The sequence below is a fragment of the Anopheles ziemanni genome, chromosome 3 (assembly GCF_943734765.1).
Source record: "Anopheles ziemanni chromosome 3, idAnoZiCoDA_A2_x.2, whole genome shotgun sequence".
Taxonomy (NCBI): domain Eukaryota; kingdom Metazoa; phylum Arthropoda; class Insecta; order Diptera; family Culicidae; genus Anopheles; species Anopheles ziemanni.
Genome location: NC_080706.1, coordinates 73,401,649 through 73,421,125, shown reverse-complemented (window position 1 = coordinate 73,421,125; position 19,477 = coordinate 73,401,649). Strand labels below are relative to the sequence as shown.

The 19,477-nt window shown below is 41.6% G+C and overlaps 1 protein-coding gene across 3 annotated transcripts; it reads right to left on the bottom strand.

Moving 5' to 3' along the window:
* Positions 1 to 262: 262 nt before the first annotated feature.
* On the bottom strand, positions 263 to 19,477 carry LOC131290028 (6-phosphofructo-2-kinase/fructose-2,6-bisphosphatase-like). 3 transcript variants are annotated; one of them, XM_058319405.1, is made up of 9 exons: positions 19,213 to 19,477; positions 6,519 to 6,805; positions 5,694 to 5,828; positions 5,477 to 5,524; positions 4,330 to 4,587; positions 4,020 to 4,238; positions 3,697 to 3,931; positions 3,477 to 3,604; positions 1,834 to 1,973 (listed from the first exon to the last, which is right to left on the bottom strand). In XM_058319405.1, the coding sequence occupies exons 1-9, from the start codon at positions 19,475 to 19,477 to the stop codon at positions 1,854 to 1,856; spliced, it is 1,695 nt and encodes a 564-aa protein (XP_058175388.1). In that variant the 3' UTR covers positions 1,834 to 1,853. The 3 variants fall into 3 exon arrangements, with proteins under 3 accessions (XP_058175390.1, XP_058175388.1, XP_058175389.1); XM_058319407.1 differs by lacking the exons at positions 1,834 to 1,973; positions 5,477 to 5,524; positions 19,213 to 19,477 and adding exons at positions 263 to 1,184; positions 6,888 to 7,200; XM_058319406.1 differs by lacking the exons at positions 5,477 to 5,524; positions 19,213 to 19,477 and adding an exon at positions 6,888 to 7,200.

The window sequence follows — 19,477 nt, the reverse complement described above, 5'->3', positions numbered from 1 at the left end:
GTTTTCTGGAAATAATCAAAGCAGTTAAAATAAAATAATGGAAAGGGCGAAAAAACTGTACTGAATAATAAATTCGATCGCTATGATGAGAAAAACCACGGGTTGACACGTCACTCAACACAGTAAGAAAACATCAGTTTTATAGGAACGTGAAAATTTTCATACATGCTCACTTTACAAACCTTACCTTATTGATGCCCTTCTTCTGGAGTGTTATGTTTAACAGTTACAGTGATTAAAAACACCGAATTTTCCAGTCTTCGGGAGATTATATCTCTCTTATTCATGCTTTTTTTTGTGTTGGTCATTTTATTCACTATTTTGTTAGTTCCATCGAACAGTTCCCACACTCACGAATGTACTTTTGCGGGTAGAGATGTCTAGTTGTCGCTACCTTACTCCTTACAATATGTAATTTATTTTCATTGTGGCTCGATTAATGTAGGACTGATTAGAACAAGGAATGACAATACCTAAAGCCACAATGAGACGCGCGCTCAACGGCACGATGACCAACGATAGTTCTTGGGATCTTGCTGGTAGATATTGAACGTCGCCTATTCCTCTATCGGTTGCCACTACGTACTATAAATTATATAAAATGTTTCTCCAGTTCTAACCCAGAGCCAATGCTACGTAATTGTCTTTTTCCCGATTGATAGCCTCTTGATACCTGTTGCTAGCCTGTTTTGAATTATGTTTGTTAGTTCCACGAACGTTGGTCACATATTTTACTCATTACAAATGCATCTAAAATGAAATCTGTTTCAAGAGCACGCTACTACAAGACGTAAAACATGGAATCGGGTACTCTAAAATGAGAACGAGTTAACAAAAAACTAAAACACTTAACGCTGCCATCTTATGTACAGTTGTTCATCTCCTCTTCCACCTCCATCAGCTCCCTTGTCCACTGTGTGATGCCTTCGGCGGTGGGCTCGGCTTTGCAGAAACAATTTTAAGTCACTGCCTTTCCCTAGCCCTGGAACCAGAACCGGTAGCTGTTTGAGAGTTCTATGGGCTGCGCATGATCATAATGCACACAAATCGGGCAACCGGCGTTGCACATACAGAGGGAGATGGATTCATCCGGAAGGCTGCCGAGCGTTCTTTTACTTGCTCTTCTTCTCGACTGGATTCGGGTTTGGTTTGCCCCAAAACTTTGGATCCAAGTCACCCGGGACCTGCAAAATAAATTCCCCAGCAATATCCCCGACCGGTAGGTGCATTAGCGTTGGAAGACGTTTACTTTCGGCGTATGGGTAGGTATTTTCCAACATCCCCCACACTTTCTGCTCTTTGCTCCCATGGTGCCTGCTTTATGCTTATAATTAACGTTTGATATTTACAAATGAAGTGCTGGATGGAGTATTAGAACAATGGGTGTAGCTAACTGCTCGAAAGAAGAAACGTGCTTTTTTATATTGATGTAAATATTTTTTTCTAGTAACGTTGCATCCCATTCATAGCCAAGAAAGCACAGAAACGAAGCACAAGTGACGATCGTTCATTTTTTTAAAATAATTTTTTACTGAAAACATAAAATGAAAAATTTGTATCGATTCTACGAAGTAACATCAATTAACCAAATTGTTTGTATACATACATAATAATATAAATTAAAAACGACTGTAGCGGAAATGAGCAAACAATCAAATTATGACGGTTGAATGATGAATACTGTTTAAAAAAAAATCCGAAATGAAATGTGAATGTAGTGTGACTGGAGGACTAACACACTTAGAACTGAAATGACCATTGGTGGTAATGCTAACGTGCTGCTCCTGGTTACTGCCTAAAAGGGACCCCCACTGATAGTAACCGACCGACCCGATCAACACTACGCCGATTATTTACGAGTTGTTGGGAAAGAAGCGACACTCTCCGTTTGAACCGTTGAGCAGGATCTGCTTTCCGTTCGGTGGGCTTCCACCCACGGTGCTGTCGAAGGAATCGTCCAGATCCGGCTCGTTCTGGAAGAGAAGGGACGGAAGGATTCGATTCGATTCCCCAAAAGGACGATGGATGTGGGAGAGGGTATTGCAAATATTGCGGGAATGTGACCACCCGGGTGCCAACCGTTCGAAAAGGTGTAATCCGTTAGTGAAAGAGGGAGGGGAAAGGGGAAAGAAAGGGTGAGTATAGAGAAAAATTTCGAATGTTGAATGTATGCGCCTCTGGTTGCGCCTACGAGCTAGGGTTAGTACAAACCGGATCAGTTTCAAATTTGTTTAAAAATCAGCGACAAACAGGAAGAGGGGAGCAATGGAGAACAATGTGGAGCTAGTGTAGTGTCTGAAACGTTGATCATTTGCGCACGGTGTCATGCAGTCACTGTTGGTAAAGTATACGCACAGTAATAGATAGCGACGAAAATTTAAACTACACCAGACTCTTAATTGTCCGCAGTAAAGGGTGGTATGATAAGCACGAATAAGCCAGCTCCTTGAATAATCCCCAACATGTTCCAAAAATCTGTCGGAGGTCCGCGATAGCCGAGCGGTTACGCCAGTTTGTAAACCAGCCGTCGAGGCGTTTTCTTGACGGCGTGGGTTCGAATCACCACCCGGGACCGAAACCTCTCGTGTACGGAAAGGACTGACCATTCACGCACGTATGCAAAGGGAAGAATATCTAGTAAGCCCTTAACGAGCGGGCATTCATTGAAGTATTGTTAGCTTTTTTTACAGCAGGAAAGCGTAGGGGCCTAAGAAAAAAGCCCCCAACCATTGGTACTTTATGTTGGAACATTTCATTATTTTCTTCCTTCTTTTTAAGTAAGCTATTAAATGATTGTTCGAAAGTAAAAAATACGTATTACAAAAAGAATTAATACGTAATCCGCACTCAAATAATCGGGAGTTTACTGTAAATGCCAGAAAGGCTCTCATCAATATCACTGAGGCGGCAATATTTTCTAAAAGCAGCTCCCCACTTAAGTATTCAACCCAAACAGCAGTTAAAAAATAAAAATAGTCCAATGTTACTGTGCGTATGTTTGATTCAGCAAACTGTATTGTTTAACAGGAAAAAAATTTAAACCGTGGATATGAGGACAGAACACGACGATCGCTTGAACAACGCAACAAACACAGGCTACACTGACTACCTACTTTAACGGACTCGTTTCGTTTGTTAACTAACACCGTTGACTTGTTCCTCCCTACCGTAGCAGCGGAATGTAGCAAGTTGAGCTGAGTTATGATTAAAGGGGGACAATTTATATCTACCAAAACCACCAATTAGCCACACAACGCAACGAACAACAAATTATACAAACAACAAACAAAGAGTGGGGCGAGTTAATAGTGCAACAGTTAACGTACTTAGGTTAAAAATAGCAGGCACCAGGATAACACAGAGCAATTGGGTTATGTCAGCGAGAGTGTTAGGTAAAGGACCACGTGCTGGAACCGCTTGCTTCACGTCCCCAGCCAGCCCAGATTCGAATTACCGATCGAAATAACGATGCTTACCTCTGGTTTGGCGCGATGCGTATCGACCGCGGTGATGGGAAGCATGATGTGTTCCACCTTGCAACCGTATGCAACCGGCGTCAGTTTAATGATCGTGTGGAGAGGCACTTTCAAGTATGGTAGCTCATCTAAAAACGGACACATAAAAGAACCATAAGACCAACGGAACCGAAATAAAGAAAGATGTTTTCCGAAACTGTCTCCCAGTTAATTCCCCTACCTGCCGATTTGTCCAAAAAGTAAGCCAGCACACACCGCAACACTGCCTGGTGGGACACGACCAGCACGTTGCCTTGCCGCTCCAGCTCCATCATGACCGGCTCGAGCCGCACGACCAAATCCTCGTAGCTTTCGCCGCGCGGGTAGCGATAGGCGAACTTGTTCTGATCACGCGCCTTAAACTCTTCCGGAAATCGTGTCTGGATGTCCTCATACGTCATTTCCTCGCAGATACCCTGGAGAATAAAACAAACACGAAAAGAAATGGTATTAACATTGAGTTTGACCGTTGTTTGTCACTAGGTAACGGGTGCGTTGACTTACTGCATCAATTTCGTTGAGAGCCTTCCAGCGTTCCTGGGGAGCGTTAACGTCCGCCACCGTCTGGATGGTGCGCTTGAGCCAGGAGGTCCAAACGCGCAACCCTTCGATCTGCTGCTCGTCGATGTATTTTGCCAGTGCCTGCGCGTAACGTCGACCCCGTTCGCTGAGGTTCGAATCGCCGCCAATCAGTCCCTGTAGGTTATGCTCACTTTCGCCATGCTGATATCGTAGTAGAAAAATAAAGAACACCGTGCAAAAATTAATGAAACTATACCACTTTTGCGTGTACCAACCGTTTGAAGCTACTTACTCTCGTTAAATAGATCGTCCTCGGGGTAATGTGAATGTTCATCAGGTAGTAGACGATCCGGGACTGTATGTGTCCCTCGTGCTTATGCACGACCACCTTTTCTCCTGTGTTGTAGATCTTCATGTAGGAAAGGTCCTTCTCAAGCTCCTCGCTCAGCGGTTCGTACCGCTCCTGGTAGTGCTCGATACGCAGCCGGAAGTCGGACAGTGCCTCCTCCATGTTCATGTTGCGGTAGTCTGGGCTGCTTACTTTCACTTCCTGTGCACATTAGGCCGGGTAAGCCGGGTGGGTAGGTATGTCCAAAAGGTCGTACACAGGTGTGTTTACATCCATTTAGTGTGGTTGAACGAGGAATGAAACGAAAAGGAGACACAGAAAAACATTGGGTTAGTAACTGCCGGGGGGGATCTGGAGTATAGTTTGATCACAAAACACAATACAAATACAAAACTGGAGCATGAACAACTTTTGTTTTGGTTAACAAGATTACATAAAAATATGATTAATCTTGAAGGAAGCTAACGAAGTTACAGAAATTCTGGCTTGCTTAATAAGTTCCTAATGCGTTCAGAGAGGTACAACAAGTAAATGCATTATGGACTGGTTTTTAATCTCAGTAACCAGTTCAATTAAATATCCCATCAACGCAGTAGGAGTTTGGAAAACAATTGCTTTGTTCATGAAATTTGCGATCTACTAAAATCACCCTATAATCGAAATTACTTACTAAACCTTAATCATGAGTAAAATAATAGGAACCAGAATAAAATCATTAGAACAAGAGCGACTTTTGGTGAAAGCCATAGTAACGGTGGCTCTACTGGCTTCGAACTGCGACAACATATCGATAGAACAGCTGCAAAGTGTTCTTACGTTTCTAGAGTCTGTCCGGGACGAAGCAACGTCGTACGGGGAAGTGCTACCGAATGTGGACAAACTGTTGTCAGATATGCGATCATACACGAAGAGCTCGAAACAAAAGTACTCGTGAATTACACGGACCATTGATGGAACACTCGGAGACGAAAACGACCATTGTTAGCTACAAAGAGTACAGCTTGCAATTACTACGGGCAAGAGGAAGGGGGGTTTGCCAGGTTTTTGTAAACCATATCCGGCAGTGAACAGTGAAGCACACAATAGTCACCTCGTTCGAAAGCAGTGGCGGATGATGCTCCAAGCCACTTAGTTTGACCTGGGATGATGAATGGAAAAAGTAAATTATTTTCGCCACCTGATTGATCCATCCAACCATCCATAACAAATTTTGTTTGAATCTATGTTGGCGAATTAGCTATCTCGAAAAGGTGAAAAACATTTGCCTCCTAAAAATGTATTATCCATTCGTGTCAGAAAAGGCTTACCATGATGTTTTGTTCGATAATGCTCGGATCATCGCAGACCGATTCGACGAAGAACAGCTTGTAGCCCATCTTCTTTACCACGATCTCACGTATCATCTGACGACGGTCGCGGGTGGAGTTTGTCGCGTCAAAGACCTACGAAGAAGCAGTAACGAAACAATTTTTTGTTAGAAAAATGATCAAATAATAGTATTTAAAATTACCGTATCTTTCGTAAAAAAACATTAATATTGTCGCTAAAAAAATGGCAACAATCAACATATGATAGCGTATGCTTTTAAGAATTTCATTTCTTCTTTATTATAAGCATGGTAGAATAGAATTTCCTTTTCCCCACACGGTATGAAACTGGTGAACCTAATCAACGGTTAGTGTGATAGCTTCTTTACACGGTTTTAATCGAAAATAAATAAACATAGCACAATCTATATCAACGAACAACCTAATCTGAGCGAACCGAGATTAAAGGCCACACTGCACCGACTTGGAGGAGCTTGGAGGGCTCCCTTGCAGCCCCTTGCCCGTCAAGCATATGTGCGCTTATCTCCCTGCAGTGTCCGTAAACAACGTGCTTGCACGGGGTTCTCAGGTGTCGGTCCTGTTTCGTCGTTAGGCTAGCTTTGCATCCGGCAACTCAATGGACATGAAGTTCCGCGTGCTATCAGCATTGTGATACTTCAAGTGAAGTTTTATTTGATCCCGTGTGGGGTACCGATGATTGATCACCGTTCCGTCATTACTTTCCCCCGTCTAATATGATGTATCGTGCCAAATCAAATACTTCAAAAGGAGTATAATCTATTAATAATTATGAAAAGAGCATACCGCCACTTCTCCCCCATTCTCCAACCAGTTGCACACGTCCTCCAGCGCCAGCTCAGCGCAGTGCTGTCGGATGGCCATCGCTTCCTCGTTGTCCGGCCGGAAAAACTCATGGCTCCGATAGGCGTCGGTCGCGTGCCGTCGGTACTCGCCCAGGTTGAACACCTTTGTGTTGATGCCGATCCAGTTCAGGTAGCGGGACAGCTTCTTCGAGATGTACGTCTTGCCGCGGGCCGGTAATCCGACCATCGCAATCACATGCGGGCTGTTGACGTAGTTGGCCCGTTCGCCTGAAATGGAGAGAGAGAAAGGGGATAACTTTAGCAAAAAAACTTTCGCTATTGTTTTCTGCTTGGAACCGAATCTTCCCACCGTTGCCGAATGTTTCCTTGTTCAGAAACTTCCACCCAAGGGAGATCATGTTGTCGTTCGATTTCTTTTCATCAGTTGCCATAGCGACCTCAAAATGCAGGAAAACGATTATGCAAAAACCAGTTTTACAACGTGTAAACCCGAGTTACGGCAGAAGGTGCTTTCTTTATTGATCCACTGATCCGGCAACCAGCAGTGTCTAATTGTCGTTCTTATTGCCGTCAGATTAAAAATTAAATTAAATGTTAACAATAATTGCCCAGCAACGTATGGGGACAACGTTTTCCACTTTCGTTTACTTTCTCTCCACCGTTTGGGTTTTCGGCACTAAATTATTCGCGCTTCTCTGCTTTAAGCTCCACGATATTAGATAACGATGGGGCGGGTTTTGGCTAATTTAGAATGTGCCACGAATCAATCGGGCAGCACGCACGCGAATATTACAACTTTTAAACAATCGAAACACACTACAATTTCGAACCGGAAAACTGATAAACACAGCACGGCAACAGTGGAGAAATATGTCCGGCGATTGGGAGTCCGACGAAACCCCACACAAAACTGCACAAAACAAAGTTCTAGTGTTGGCAGAATCGGGATTCGGAAGATTCGAACATTCGATCCCTAGACGGATTCCAAAGATTCGAATCCCATTTGACGGATTCTAAAGATTCGAATCCCATCTGACAGATTCTAAAGCAGCTCGTAGACGTCACATATTAATCTGTGCAGATCTCGGCTTGCTTAAAGATTTGGATCCCATTTAACAGATTATAAAGATTTGATTCGATTAAGATTCGAATCAGATTTGATTGGTTTGGGACTCGTTTTGATTCGATTCTGACATGGCCCGAAACTGTTTGAATCGACTCACAATGATTTGAGTCGATAAAACTAGTCGATCTAGAGACAACAGTTTGTGCTTTACTGTTTCAGTGACCCACGATGGATTCAATTTGAATGATAACGCTGTCATATTTGTTTTTGAAACATAATAAATAATAAATGCTACCCGGTTGACAGAAATTGACATTGTTGCTGGTACTATGTAGTTCCAGCAAGAGTCCCAGAAAAATTTGAATTTTTGTCAACCGGGTACTCTTCTTGGAATAAACTTGGGTAAGTCAGTTAGTCTGCATATTCCCAAAAAGGACTAGATTGTTCGTGTTGTTTTAATACAATTAGAAGAATAATGTCAACTATACTGATATTCTTATGCAAATCATTCATTGAATTAAACACATCATATGAAAAGCGGCATTAAATGAGCATGTATGATATGACGGATTCGGAGATCCGGATCTCAGAATGCATTTGAATCGAAAGATTCGAATCCCACAGGGGATTCAGTTTCCCCATCACTAAATCACTCGACGGTTTGACAACTCTGATTCATCGCAGATTTCTTCGCTGCTTTGAGACGCTCACAGCGATCGCTTTGCGAGTCACAAGTTTCGAGTCACTTTCGAAGCCTCAATGTGAGTTTAATGCAGTAAGCTGTCAACGGACGTCGCTCTTATGTTTGAAATTACCGTTTTCCTACCATTCAAAACATGGCATTATAAACCAAACATCTATTTTTAACTTTTTAAAATGGATCAACTTTTTTTCTTTTTTTTAAAAAATGATAAAACTAAAATTGGAAAACTTCAACTAATGAAAGAATGAGATTAAAAAAGATTGTACAATTTTTTTTATGATTTCTCAAATGGTTTCTTTTCAGATACGCAATTGCATGCAGATTCATTCAACATTTGCGTGTACTGCAATTTGCTCCACAATTACCCTATTTTCTGCGGACAGCTTTTGTGTATCGTTCAACATTTTTCAACCAACAATTTGCTTTCCAGTATCGTGGATCCAGGACAATTTATCCCCCTGGTCCTGCCAAGTTGTGTCGTGCAATAATTGAATCGAGCGCAACGTTTGCTCCATGTAATTTTTGGGGGGCAGAATAACAAAAGCCTTCGTTAGTATCACATGTACTTTGATCATGGTATTACTATTATCAGTTCGAGATCCTTGAACCTATCAAACTGCCAGACTGACAAAGTAAACTATAAAAATATGAAATATTTTCAGCATCTTGATCAGTGTAACTTAGTAATCGCGCACACAAACACTTTCTCTCAAGCACCCTTGTTTACCTCTCTTACTCGCATAACTAGTAGACAAACACGTGCGCAAGCCGGTGGCGCGATTGTTGGCATCAATTTGCAATTCCGAAGTCGTGTGCACGCTGCACTCATTCAACTGGCTCATTGGAAAACATTGTGATTTTCGCGCTACTGCAAATTTTGCATCAATGTATTTACCAACCAGACCAGCGAGTAGTCTACATTCCGCAGGCGGTGGTTGGATTTAAAATATTTTACTTTCATTTTTTTATGTCAATGTTTTGAGTTACATATGGAAAATAAGTTAACTTGAATATTAAATATATCGAATCCAAAAAAAAAGTAGATACCCCAGTAAAATGCTAGGCGCGATGAATTGCCGGTAAAAAGGTTTGACAGTGCGAGTGACAGACAAAGCGGGAACACAACTTGCGCACGCGGTTCCTATGACACGACGAAGATCAAACCGGATTTGAGGAGTTCTGCCTTCCTGTGTCCAACCTCCTCACAAACCGACACTACCTAGCGACACATAGTATATCCATTCGAACATTCTTCGAAGTTTTTTTTTCTATTTATTTTTTGACTGTTTCGAGCGTCACGCAAACGCAAAATGTGGGTTTTTTGGCGCTCCGTAACGGCTGAACGCAAGTTTGCGATATTTTTTGTCACGTGATTGGAGCGTGTTCGTTTCTGGTGGATGAACAACAATTACGGACCGGTTAGAAGACATAACAAACGACGACGAAGGTAGTTATTAGTAGCAAAAACATTGATCAGCAAAAGACGATTTTTTAATGAGTGATAGCATTTAAATTTGATTATTTTTCTATTTTACACTTATTTTTTTTTTAATTTGATTATTCTATTTTTTTTAAGATCTTTCATCGAGCTTCAAATAGCTTCATTCAACACATTTTTCACGCCCAACACTTTCATCAAATTGCAGTAAATATTGTAAGAATGTTGATGGACTGTGGGGGTGCTAAGTAATAACGTTCTTACGTTTGTTACCTCCTAATGGTAAATCGATAATTGGTCGGGTAAACACCAACAAGGAATCGACCGTAGGTGCTAACAGGTGTGACTTCATGCCCCCAGAACGTGTCCCAAACACGTGCCCGGCGTGTGTCTTTAGCTCGCGGATATTTTTTTATTATCATGTCAATTTTACGGTTTTGATGAACCTGTTTGATCTAGATTTAATTTGATCGTGTTCCACGAAACTGGTGACATGAAAATTGCACCTTACGTAAATGTTTTAATAGACCATTTTTAATTGTTTTTTTTTTTTCAAACTGCAATCACGACTTACCCTGTCGCTTAAAAATAAATCGAGCACGAAAGAAAGATTGACAGACTGCCACGAGAATATTCACTTGTCATGTACTTGTTAGAAGCTACCAACAACTTTGCTGGCCGGTATTGTAAAATTATCGCACGGCAAATGAATGTGTATATAGTGTTTTGGGATTTTGGAAGTATAAAACGTGTTTCTTGCTTCAAATGAAACCAGCCTACAAAAGGCGGTAGGTATTAACGAGGACAAAGGATCGTTACCCTATGGAAGTTTCGGTATCTATCGGTTAGTATAACCGATACCATGATACCGACCGGATTGGAATGTCTAGGTCAAGAACGCGTGTCGCACCATAACGAACCGAATCGAAATATACGACATAGGGGGTTCTTTCGGTCGACCTGTACGAAGCCAAACTGCGCAGGTGATCATAAAATTACGTCTCAATTGAATTGATTGGGCAGTTTGTAGCATGATGATGTTGCAAGTTGGTAACCGATACGGTCGATAACCCCACGACAACATATGATCCATCGTAAAGTAAATGTAATATGTTTTAATATCGTTTGTCTTCCACAATTCTTCTACTAATCTTAAACATTCTGACATTATTATCAACGAAATCTATTAACGTAATTTCAAACGTTCAGTACGTTATTCGGCGAAAGAAATCGATAGAACAACCAGCCTCAGTTCGCCGATGCACCAACAAGCGCAATAGTGCAATACCGAAGCGCATTTCCTAACACCGTTGCAAGGGCGGTTCCGCCGTCAAGTTGTTTATCATAATTCCTTCGAGCAATGGCAACGTCGGGGATGGAAAAAAGGAAAACAAAATCGCGGGACAGAAAAATAAACGTTCAACCCCTTTCAACACCGCGGTGTTGAACTTACGTGCTAGAATACTATGCAACGTTGAGTTACAAAATGCGTCATACTACTCTGTTACATGAGTCACCGTGCACGTGCAAAGACCAGAGCAGAAGATCCAGCACTGGAGAATCTGATATTAAGGTTAACTTTAACTTTTTGACAACAATTTTTAACATCAGTCGTTAAACTGTAAGAACGGATGACGCAATTAAATGTCGATTTTTGTACCTTGGATCTTGATGTAGCGTGATTTGTAAAATATCATCTTCTAAGCAGAGGCGGATCAATTTATTCCGGGTTCCAAAAGGTGGGGTAGTTGAGGCCCTCCAGACATTTAAATTTCCCTCAATATTTCTATACCAAAGAACATAGTTGGAATATTTTTTTTTATAGGAGCTTGCAATCCATTATGCATGTTTGTTGTATTATCATCTGGCTTTTATGTTAACCAGTAGAAATAAATTGTAAAAGTAGTATTACTGTTATATAAATTATATACTTAAGTATAAGTACTTGGAAAATAACCAGAGAAGAATTAAAAAAAACGCTATAGTTTTAAACCCGTTTTTTTGTTTTATAATTTCCAATCAGATTTCGATTCAGATTCGATTTTCATTTTTTTCTATAAATTCATAAACAATATGATACAACTTAAAAAATCCATAATATTCAACTACAATCTAAATAAGTTTAAAAAAATCCCTACAATCCGAATCATGCTGTTTTATTATGGCCTCCAAATCCTCAACCGAGACGACATAATAATTTTCTGTTGAAAATTCTCTTTCTAATACTTTTTTCATTCTCTCTTCATTCTGTTCTGTTTCTTTTAACAAATTCAAATCTATTCAACTGTTAAAAGAGGATATTTGTTTATAAAGGTTCAAAGAGCTACCATGTAATATTTTGAATTTTAATAGTCGCTCCCTTATGCTCCCCGCGTCAACGCAGTCTGGTGATAGATAGATCCGCCTCTGCTTATAACCTATGCAGTTCGTCAGTATTGTTTTTCAGAACAGTGACAATCCCCCCAGTGAATTCCATTTTTATGCAGTTATTATCAGAGTTCTGCACTGACATTGATGAAACATCCAAATCAAATGTCACTGCCAATGTCATGGCTATTTTAAATGGAGCTAAAGTTGCTGGCCAGGAATGATAATGTCCATCGCCGCCAAGGGTACGCACGGGCGCTAGGCAACAAGTTCCCAAAAAGAAGGACGCTATCGCCAATCACTTTCGCTTTACGATGGGACGCTGTCTTCGGTGTGCTGTACACCTATCCCCCAGCCAGCCAGCTCACCAAGACGGTGGGTAGGCCCAAACCGAAACGGTACTGATAACTGGGCTAGAGCCAAACAAAACACACCATCCTCCGGATGATGCAGTTCCCTGTTCCCACACACGAGCGGCGTGGCGAGCGGTTCTGCCACGACGTAATCGATTACGAGTAATCAGAGTGCAATAATGTGGAACCGTCCATCGTCACCGGCACGACCTTGTGCGCTCATCGGAAGATCGGACGCCATTACAGGCGCTATAGGCCGCGATCAGATCCGACGACCATCGTTCAGCCAATTCGCGGAGGGCGTATCAGTGTCAGTTTGGACAGAGAAGCTACTAAAAAAAATGCCACAGATAATGGGCCTGTGTGGAAAGTAGTACGATCCCAACACGTTGTTTTGCGCTCAATGGCGTCTGATTATGCGCTCTACTTTGTGTCATGTGCGTCATTAGAAAACTCGCCCGTGATTACCGATTGACATTCACTCTCCGGACACCGGAACTGATAGCTTGACTTCTAGAAGTGCTTGAAAGCTAGATCCATGGTTCAACATGTCAACATATTTTCAACTTTCACGTTAAATATATAACTCCTTTTAATCTTTCAATGGCGATTACCTACAATAGGCAAACAAACCAACATCAGCTAATCGCCAGAATAGGTCCTTCTAAAGGTCGAACGCATAAACCAGGAAATCTTCAAGTTTAACCATGTCCACGCAGTTGCAATAAGGTTCGCGGGAAAGATAACCACCGGAGCGAGGTGAGTAGTCGATTAGTAAGTCTACAAATACGCCACCGTACGTTCGCCAGTTTCAGGTTCAACGGCTGCGAGTCATTGTGGGGAGGTACTGCTCCACGGTGCTGTAAAACACGCCACCCTATGGGCGATAAGCTGATAACAGTCGTTCTAACGTAATTGTAGCGAAGATAGACCACAAACGCGTACTACTACCGGGTACTAAAGAAGCTTTTGACCGGAAAAGGTCGACGAACGCAAAAAAGGAAGAGGTTCCAACCTTAAGAGATCGGAAAAGTTTGTGTTTCCTAATACCGACGTACCACCAACTTGCTTATTTCGTTGTCAAGGAAGATGATTTTGTTCTTTTATAATTCCTGCAACCATATTTGATATCAAACGGTGTTTGGCGATAAACATCGTAATCTTGATCGATAAGCCATAACACACAACGGAATTCAAGAAGTCCATGGATATCATAAATATCATACTCCATCATAACGACGAAGGTTGAGCTATTGCGAGTATTTTAAAACACTTTGACACCGTAGTAACTCATTAGTAACTTCAACTTCCAACTAGAGAAATGAAAAAGCAAAAACTGAAATGGATCTATTTCACCGATCGATTAGCTTATTTCTGTTTGAATTGATGTCAATGTTGGTCCCCACGCAGGCCACCCCAATAGTAATTAATTGTTCCAAAAGGGAAAAAGAAAAGAAACAAGAACAAAGCGTCACGAACCAATCAATCAATAGAAAATTGACCGCGGTACGATCAACTAATTTAGTTGAGTCCAAGCTCATTAAAAATGAATCGTGTGAGAGGGAAAAAAACATCGATGTTGGCAGAAGAGTCATGTCTGGTGTAAAATTCGTTGTCATGGAATGAAAGCCAATCAACAGGAAAGATTATCCGTCCGATTGACGAGCGGACACACTAATATCCCTTATCGTAGGTAATTATAGTGCCTATGGTTTTAATCACACCTGTCCTGATATTTTATTTCTATATCGAATATTTCTATTCGAAGTTCATTTATGACAAACAAAATTATCCTTCTTTCACCCGTTTTTATTGAATGCCACAAATTCAGGTTTGTTTCCAAAGGATTCAAAGGCAATTTCTACCGCTCCAATGTTGGTAGCGTACACTTATTTCAACGAACCAGACGCCATTTCCGTTCACATTTACTCATAATGGGTTCAACGTTTTTCTTCGTTTCATCTCCCAATGCGAACCAACATGTTGCACATGTAAACAAATGGCCGAAGAAGGTATGAATGATTGCCCTCGATCGTGATGAAAAAGGAAGCAGTTCTATTTTTTCGCTATACTGAAGTGAAAAATAAATCATCAACCCACACACATATCGTTTAGTTCGTCACTAGTATCATCATCGAGATCATCATCATCGTCAACGGAGACGAATTTGGGCAAAGTGAAAATTCGTACACTATGTGGTTACAATGTCGTAGGATCTCGCTGCTCCAATGGACCGCATGCCATCACCCATCCACAGACTAGAAGTCAACCTGTCGGCGTCCGAGCGAAGGAAGAGTGTACCATCAAGTTCAAGGGCAACCTGGCAACTACTAACTGGGTAAACTTGCTAACGACGTGCACACTACTTACTGAAGAGTGAAACTACAAACACCAGATGGTTTCCTCGAAAACAAGACACTGTAAAAGTCGGGGAAAACTACTTCTAACCCTTACGTACATAATTTACTCTACACGCTCGGGGTGCCAAGTGTTTTTATTATCTGTCCTGCATGTACCAAGATTTCATCGCTGTTTCTCTCGTGAGCAGAGCTAAAACTGCATCCGGCATTCTCTTTCTCTTGTCGGGGGGGAATGTAAACGAGATGAACATGATTCTTCATTTTTCTCCTAAGCATCCATTCAAACGATACAAAGAAGTCCCAACATTTCGTCCTTCTCTCGAGGCACACTAAAACCAAAAATCAATTAATAGGTTTTTAATTGTCACCACAACGACGGCATTGCCTTTCAGAATCGAAAAAAACATGGAATGACCTCGATCGTTGAACTCCTAAACATAAGTGAACTTGATCTCGGATAACCTCTTTAATTACTCCCGCATGGCTCCAAATGGAAGGTTGCGTCCGAAGTACCGAGCCACCATGTCTGTTTAACGCTTCCGAGAAAGATAAACTGCGTGCAGTTCCTGAACTGTCGGCATTTGGGTTTTTCCTATGCTTGTTAGAAAACGGTTTCGATTAGATGGGGCAAACTATCGAACCAAACCAAGCCCAAGAGAAAAGATCGTATGCTTTTAGTTTCTACAATTCTCTGCCTTAGCAGATAATCCTGACAATGAATAGTAGCACTTTATGCTTAAGAAACATAACGCGCTTCTTGCCATAAGCTTGTATCACAAATGAGAGAGAAACTCTCTTCCAACCATCAGCATGATGTTTAGTGCTGCAAAGGTTGGACAGAAAACTCCATGGCAACCATAGGTTGGTCAAAGGTTGGTCCATAGGTCAAAGCAATCCAAGCATCCCTGTTACAAACATTTTCTGGTGGAGTTGAAACTTTTAAAAATTTAAGGAACTACGGGGTAAATTAAGAAAAACTAAAAAATAGTCTTTATTTTCTGCTGCTTGTTGAAGAGTGTACACGTTGTGCTTGTAACAGAGTATAACGGCCGTTTTCCGCTTTTCATCTATTTTATGTTTTATCTAACTCGTATTTCGTTCCTTTTCCTCTAACAGATGCTGTTAGAGGGGTTTCAGACTCACTACTTGCGTTGTAGGGCAAGTATACAACCATGTGCGAACAATGCTATGCATGGATGGTACTAACTGTCCAGGCAATGTCGGTCTACATTCCACGTGACGAAGGAAAACAAATAGAGCAAGGACATGTACAAGAGAAGTACGTGATACGGACAACCATTCCCGAACACAGTGGAGAGAGTGAAAAGCTTTATGTTAGCTGGTAGAAAGAGATTCAATGGTGCAAACATGTTTGTTTGAAGGTCAAGTAATGGTTTAATTAAACTCATCTTATTTAATCAGGAATGGTAAAGATACAGATCATTCGGTCTTGTTTATTTCATTGACTCAAAAACATAATTTGAGAAGCATAAAATCATCTGCAACAGAAACCACACTTATGGAACGGTTCGAGTGAAGTTTATGAACAACTAGCTCGAAGCCCCGGCGAAGCTCGGGGAGGAAAAATGTGACTAAAGTTTTTATTCTTGGTTCATTTTCTATGCTATATTTAGTTTGCTTACATACATATTAGTAGCAGTGATATCACGCGAAAATTTTCTTTCATCAATAGTCTAGGGGGCTAAGTGCATGGGTGTTGTTCCGGAGGATCGGAGTTCGAATCTAGGCTGAGAAAAACTTTTTTGTTGACGGTTGTGAAATATTTTTTCATGAATTTTTTAGATATTTAATGTAATTTTTCAAATCGGATAATAGTGCATGGGTGTTGTTCCGGAGGATCGGAGTTCAAATCTAGGCTAGGAAAAACTTTTTTGTTGTCGGTTGTAAAATTTTTTTTTCAGGATTGTTTTTAGATATTTAATGTACTTTTTCAAATCCGATCATATTTTGATACATATTTTTCAAATTATCATAACCATTATTAAATTAAAAGTTTGGTGGTTCAATTTATTCACATATCCATATATACCTGTATTTTCGCTATGGTGTCCATTCGTACAACTGGTGTACTGGTAGTGGTGCTCGAGCCTTGTATCAGAAGTTTGGTGTTCGAATCCCGAGTGGGAAATCTTTTATAGTACGAAATAAAATTTTTCTTCAAAATCTACGTTTGCCATTCAAGTAGCAATATTTCCTCGCTATTTCTAACTTGTGCTATGGTTCCTCGGCAAGACTACGGCTTCGCTCTTGGTAAACCCGTGTTCGAGTCCCGTTTCCACTTAGAGTCAGATTGTAAAAAGCATGCTTCCGTGCACTGTAAAAATGTAGGGTTTATTGCCACATCTCATCACGGGACTTTGAAACTGAGATTTATAAAAATAAAGACTAGCTCGAAGCCCCGGCGAAGCTCGGGGAGGAAAAATGTGACTAAAGTTTTTATTCTTGGTTCATTTTCTATGCTATATTTAGTTTGCTTACATACATATTAGTAGCAGTGATATCACGCGAAAATTTTCTTTCATCAATAGTCTAGGGGGCTAAGTGCATGGGTGTTGTTCCGGAGGATCGGAGTTCGAATCTAGGCTGAGAAAAACTTTTTTGTTGACGGTTGTGAAATATTTTTTCATGAATTTTTTAGATATTTAATGTAATTTTTCAAATCGGATAATAGTGCATGGGTGTTGTTCCGGAGGATCGGAGTTCAAATCTAGGCTAGGAAAAACTTTTTTGTTGTCGGTTGTAAAATTTTTTTTTCAGGATTGTTTTTAGATATTTAATGTACTTTTTCAAATCCGATCATATTTTGATACATATTTTTCAAATTATCATAACCATTATTAAATTAAAAGTTTGGTGGTTCAATTTATTCACATATCCATATATACCTGTATTTTCGCTATGGTGTCCATTCGTACAACTGGTGTACTGGTAGTGGTGCTCGAGCCTTGTATCAGAAGTTTGGTGTTCGAATCCCGAGTGGGAAATCTTTTATAGTACGAAATAAAATTTTTCTTCAAAATCTACGTTTGCCATTCAAGTAGCAATATTTCCTCGCTATTTCTAACTTGTGCTATGGTTCCTCGGCAAGACTACGGCTTCGCTCTTGGTAAACCCGTGTTCGAGTCCCGTTTCCACTTAGAGTCAGATTGTAAAAAGCATGCTTCCGTGCACTGTAAAAATGTAGGGTTTATTGCCACATCTCATCACGGGACTTTGAAACTGAGATTTATAAAAATAAAGATTTTTAAATACTATACTATACAAACCGATAATCTGATAAAGTGTCTTATAAGCTCACACCATTTCAAACCGGTGCCTTTAAAGACCAATCTTCGGCTGTTCCTTCGGGCACCTGTTGTTCTTTCTTGGCATGGCAAGCATAGATGGATGCACTTTTCCCGCAGATGGGTGTTTTCTCCCCTCGCTGGGAGAAAAAGAACACCCATTCAGCAACGGAACAATAGCTAATTGATAACAAGCACGAGGTTCGCAAGTGATCGTGGCCTTGGCAAAAAAAAAACACACCCCAAAACATTAGCCATATTCCGAGAAAATGTGTCGTGTAAAAATACGCCCCACCAACCCAACCCGTCTGTGATACCCCTGAAGCTCGCTGAAAATCATAGGAACGTTAGAAAAAACGTGCCAAAAATCATGTACCAGACGAATGTTCGGTTAAAATTTCACTGATTCTATTTTTACAGCGGCCAAGTCCTTCCCGCAGTCCCGCATCTTATCATCCGGCCAGCGCAACCAGACAAGCGTAAGAAATCGGGCGTTTCTTAAACCTCCCCGCGATGTGTGTGAGTGTGTGTGTCTGTATCGCATCATCTTTTGCGGTAATGACGAACGTCTCTCGGTGCAAGCCACTGGTACACTCGCTTGTTACATGCCGACTCGTCCTATCATCCCGGCACACATCGACATCCCCCAGGTCGCGGGCCAACTTTATCGGAAATAATCGCTCTTTAGTTTGATTCCGTCTTCGGTCCCAACTTGTACGCTCTTGTTTTCTTCTCTTCCTGCTCGTGTGTCAACTCCTTGTGTCACGTTCATGGTCACACGGCCACCACCCCTCTGGCGGGGTGAAAAGTGCAAAGAAAACCCGCGCTTCCTTGGATTCACTCGCTGGGGTGGCGTGATTATTTCGCGGATCGGCCGTTTCTCTCGCACTCGCCCAACCATAGCACTCTAATTGACGTCCGTTGCCATAGTTTCCAGGCGCCGGATGGGGACCAATTGTGAGTGTGTGGAGTAGCAAACAACGAAAGGTTCCACTACGAACGGTGATGCCGCGGCCACTACGAAGATGCGTCCTCCGGGAGAAAGGAAAAAAAGACGGAAGCCATCCCTTCCTTGCACCTACCTCGTATCGGGAACGGTTTCGTTTGGATGGTTTCGGTCGTGGGGGGAAGCATTTTACGCGTGCCCTCGGACATCACGCTTGGACACAGCTGGATTTCACTAAGCACCTCACCGGGTTGCTTCCCGCTCTGGCTCGAAGTGCGCACCCGCAGCGAGCGGGACGCGATGGCAGCGGCCACGACGGCAGCGGTCGGTGCCGGACCGGACGGCGGCGGCGGCGACGTTGCCGTAGTGGCACCGGCGGAAGCACTCACAATCACGTCCAT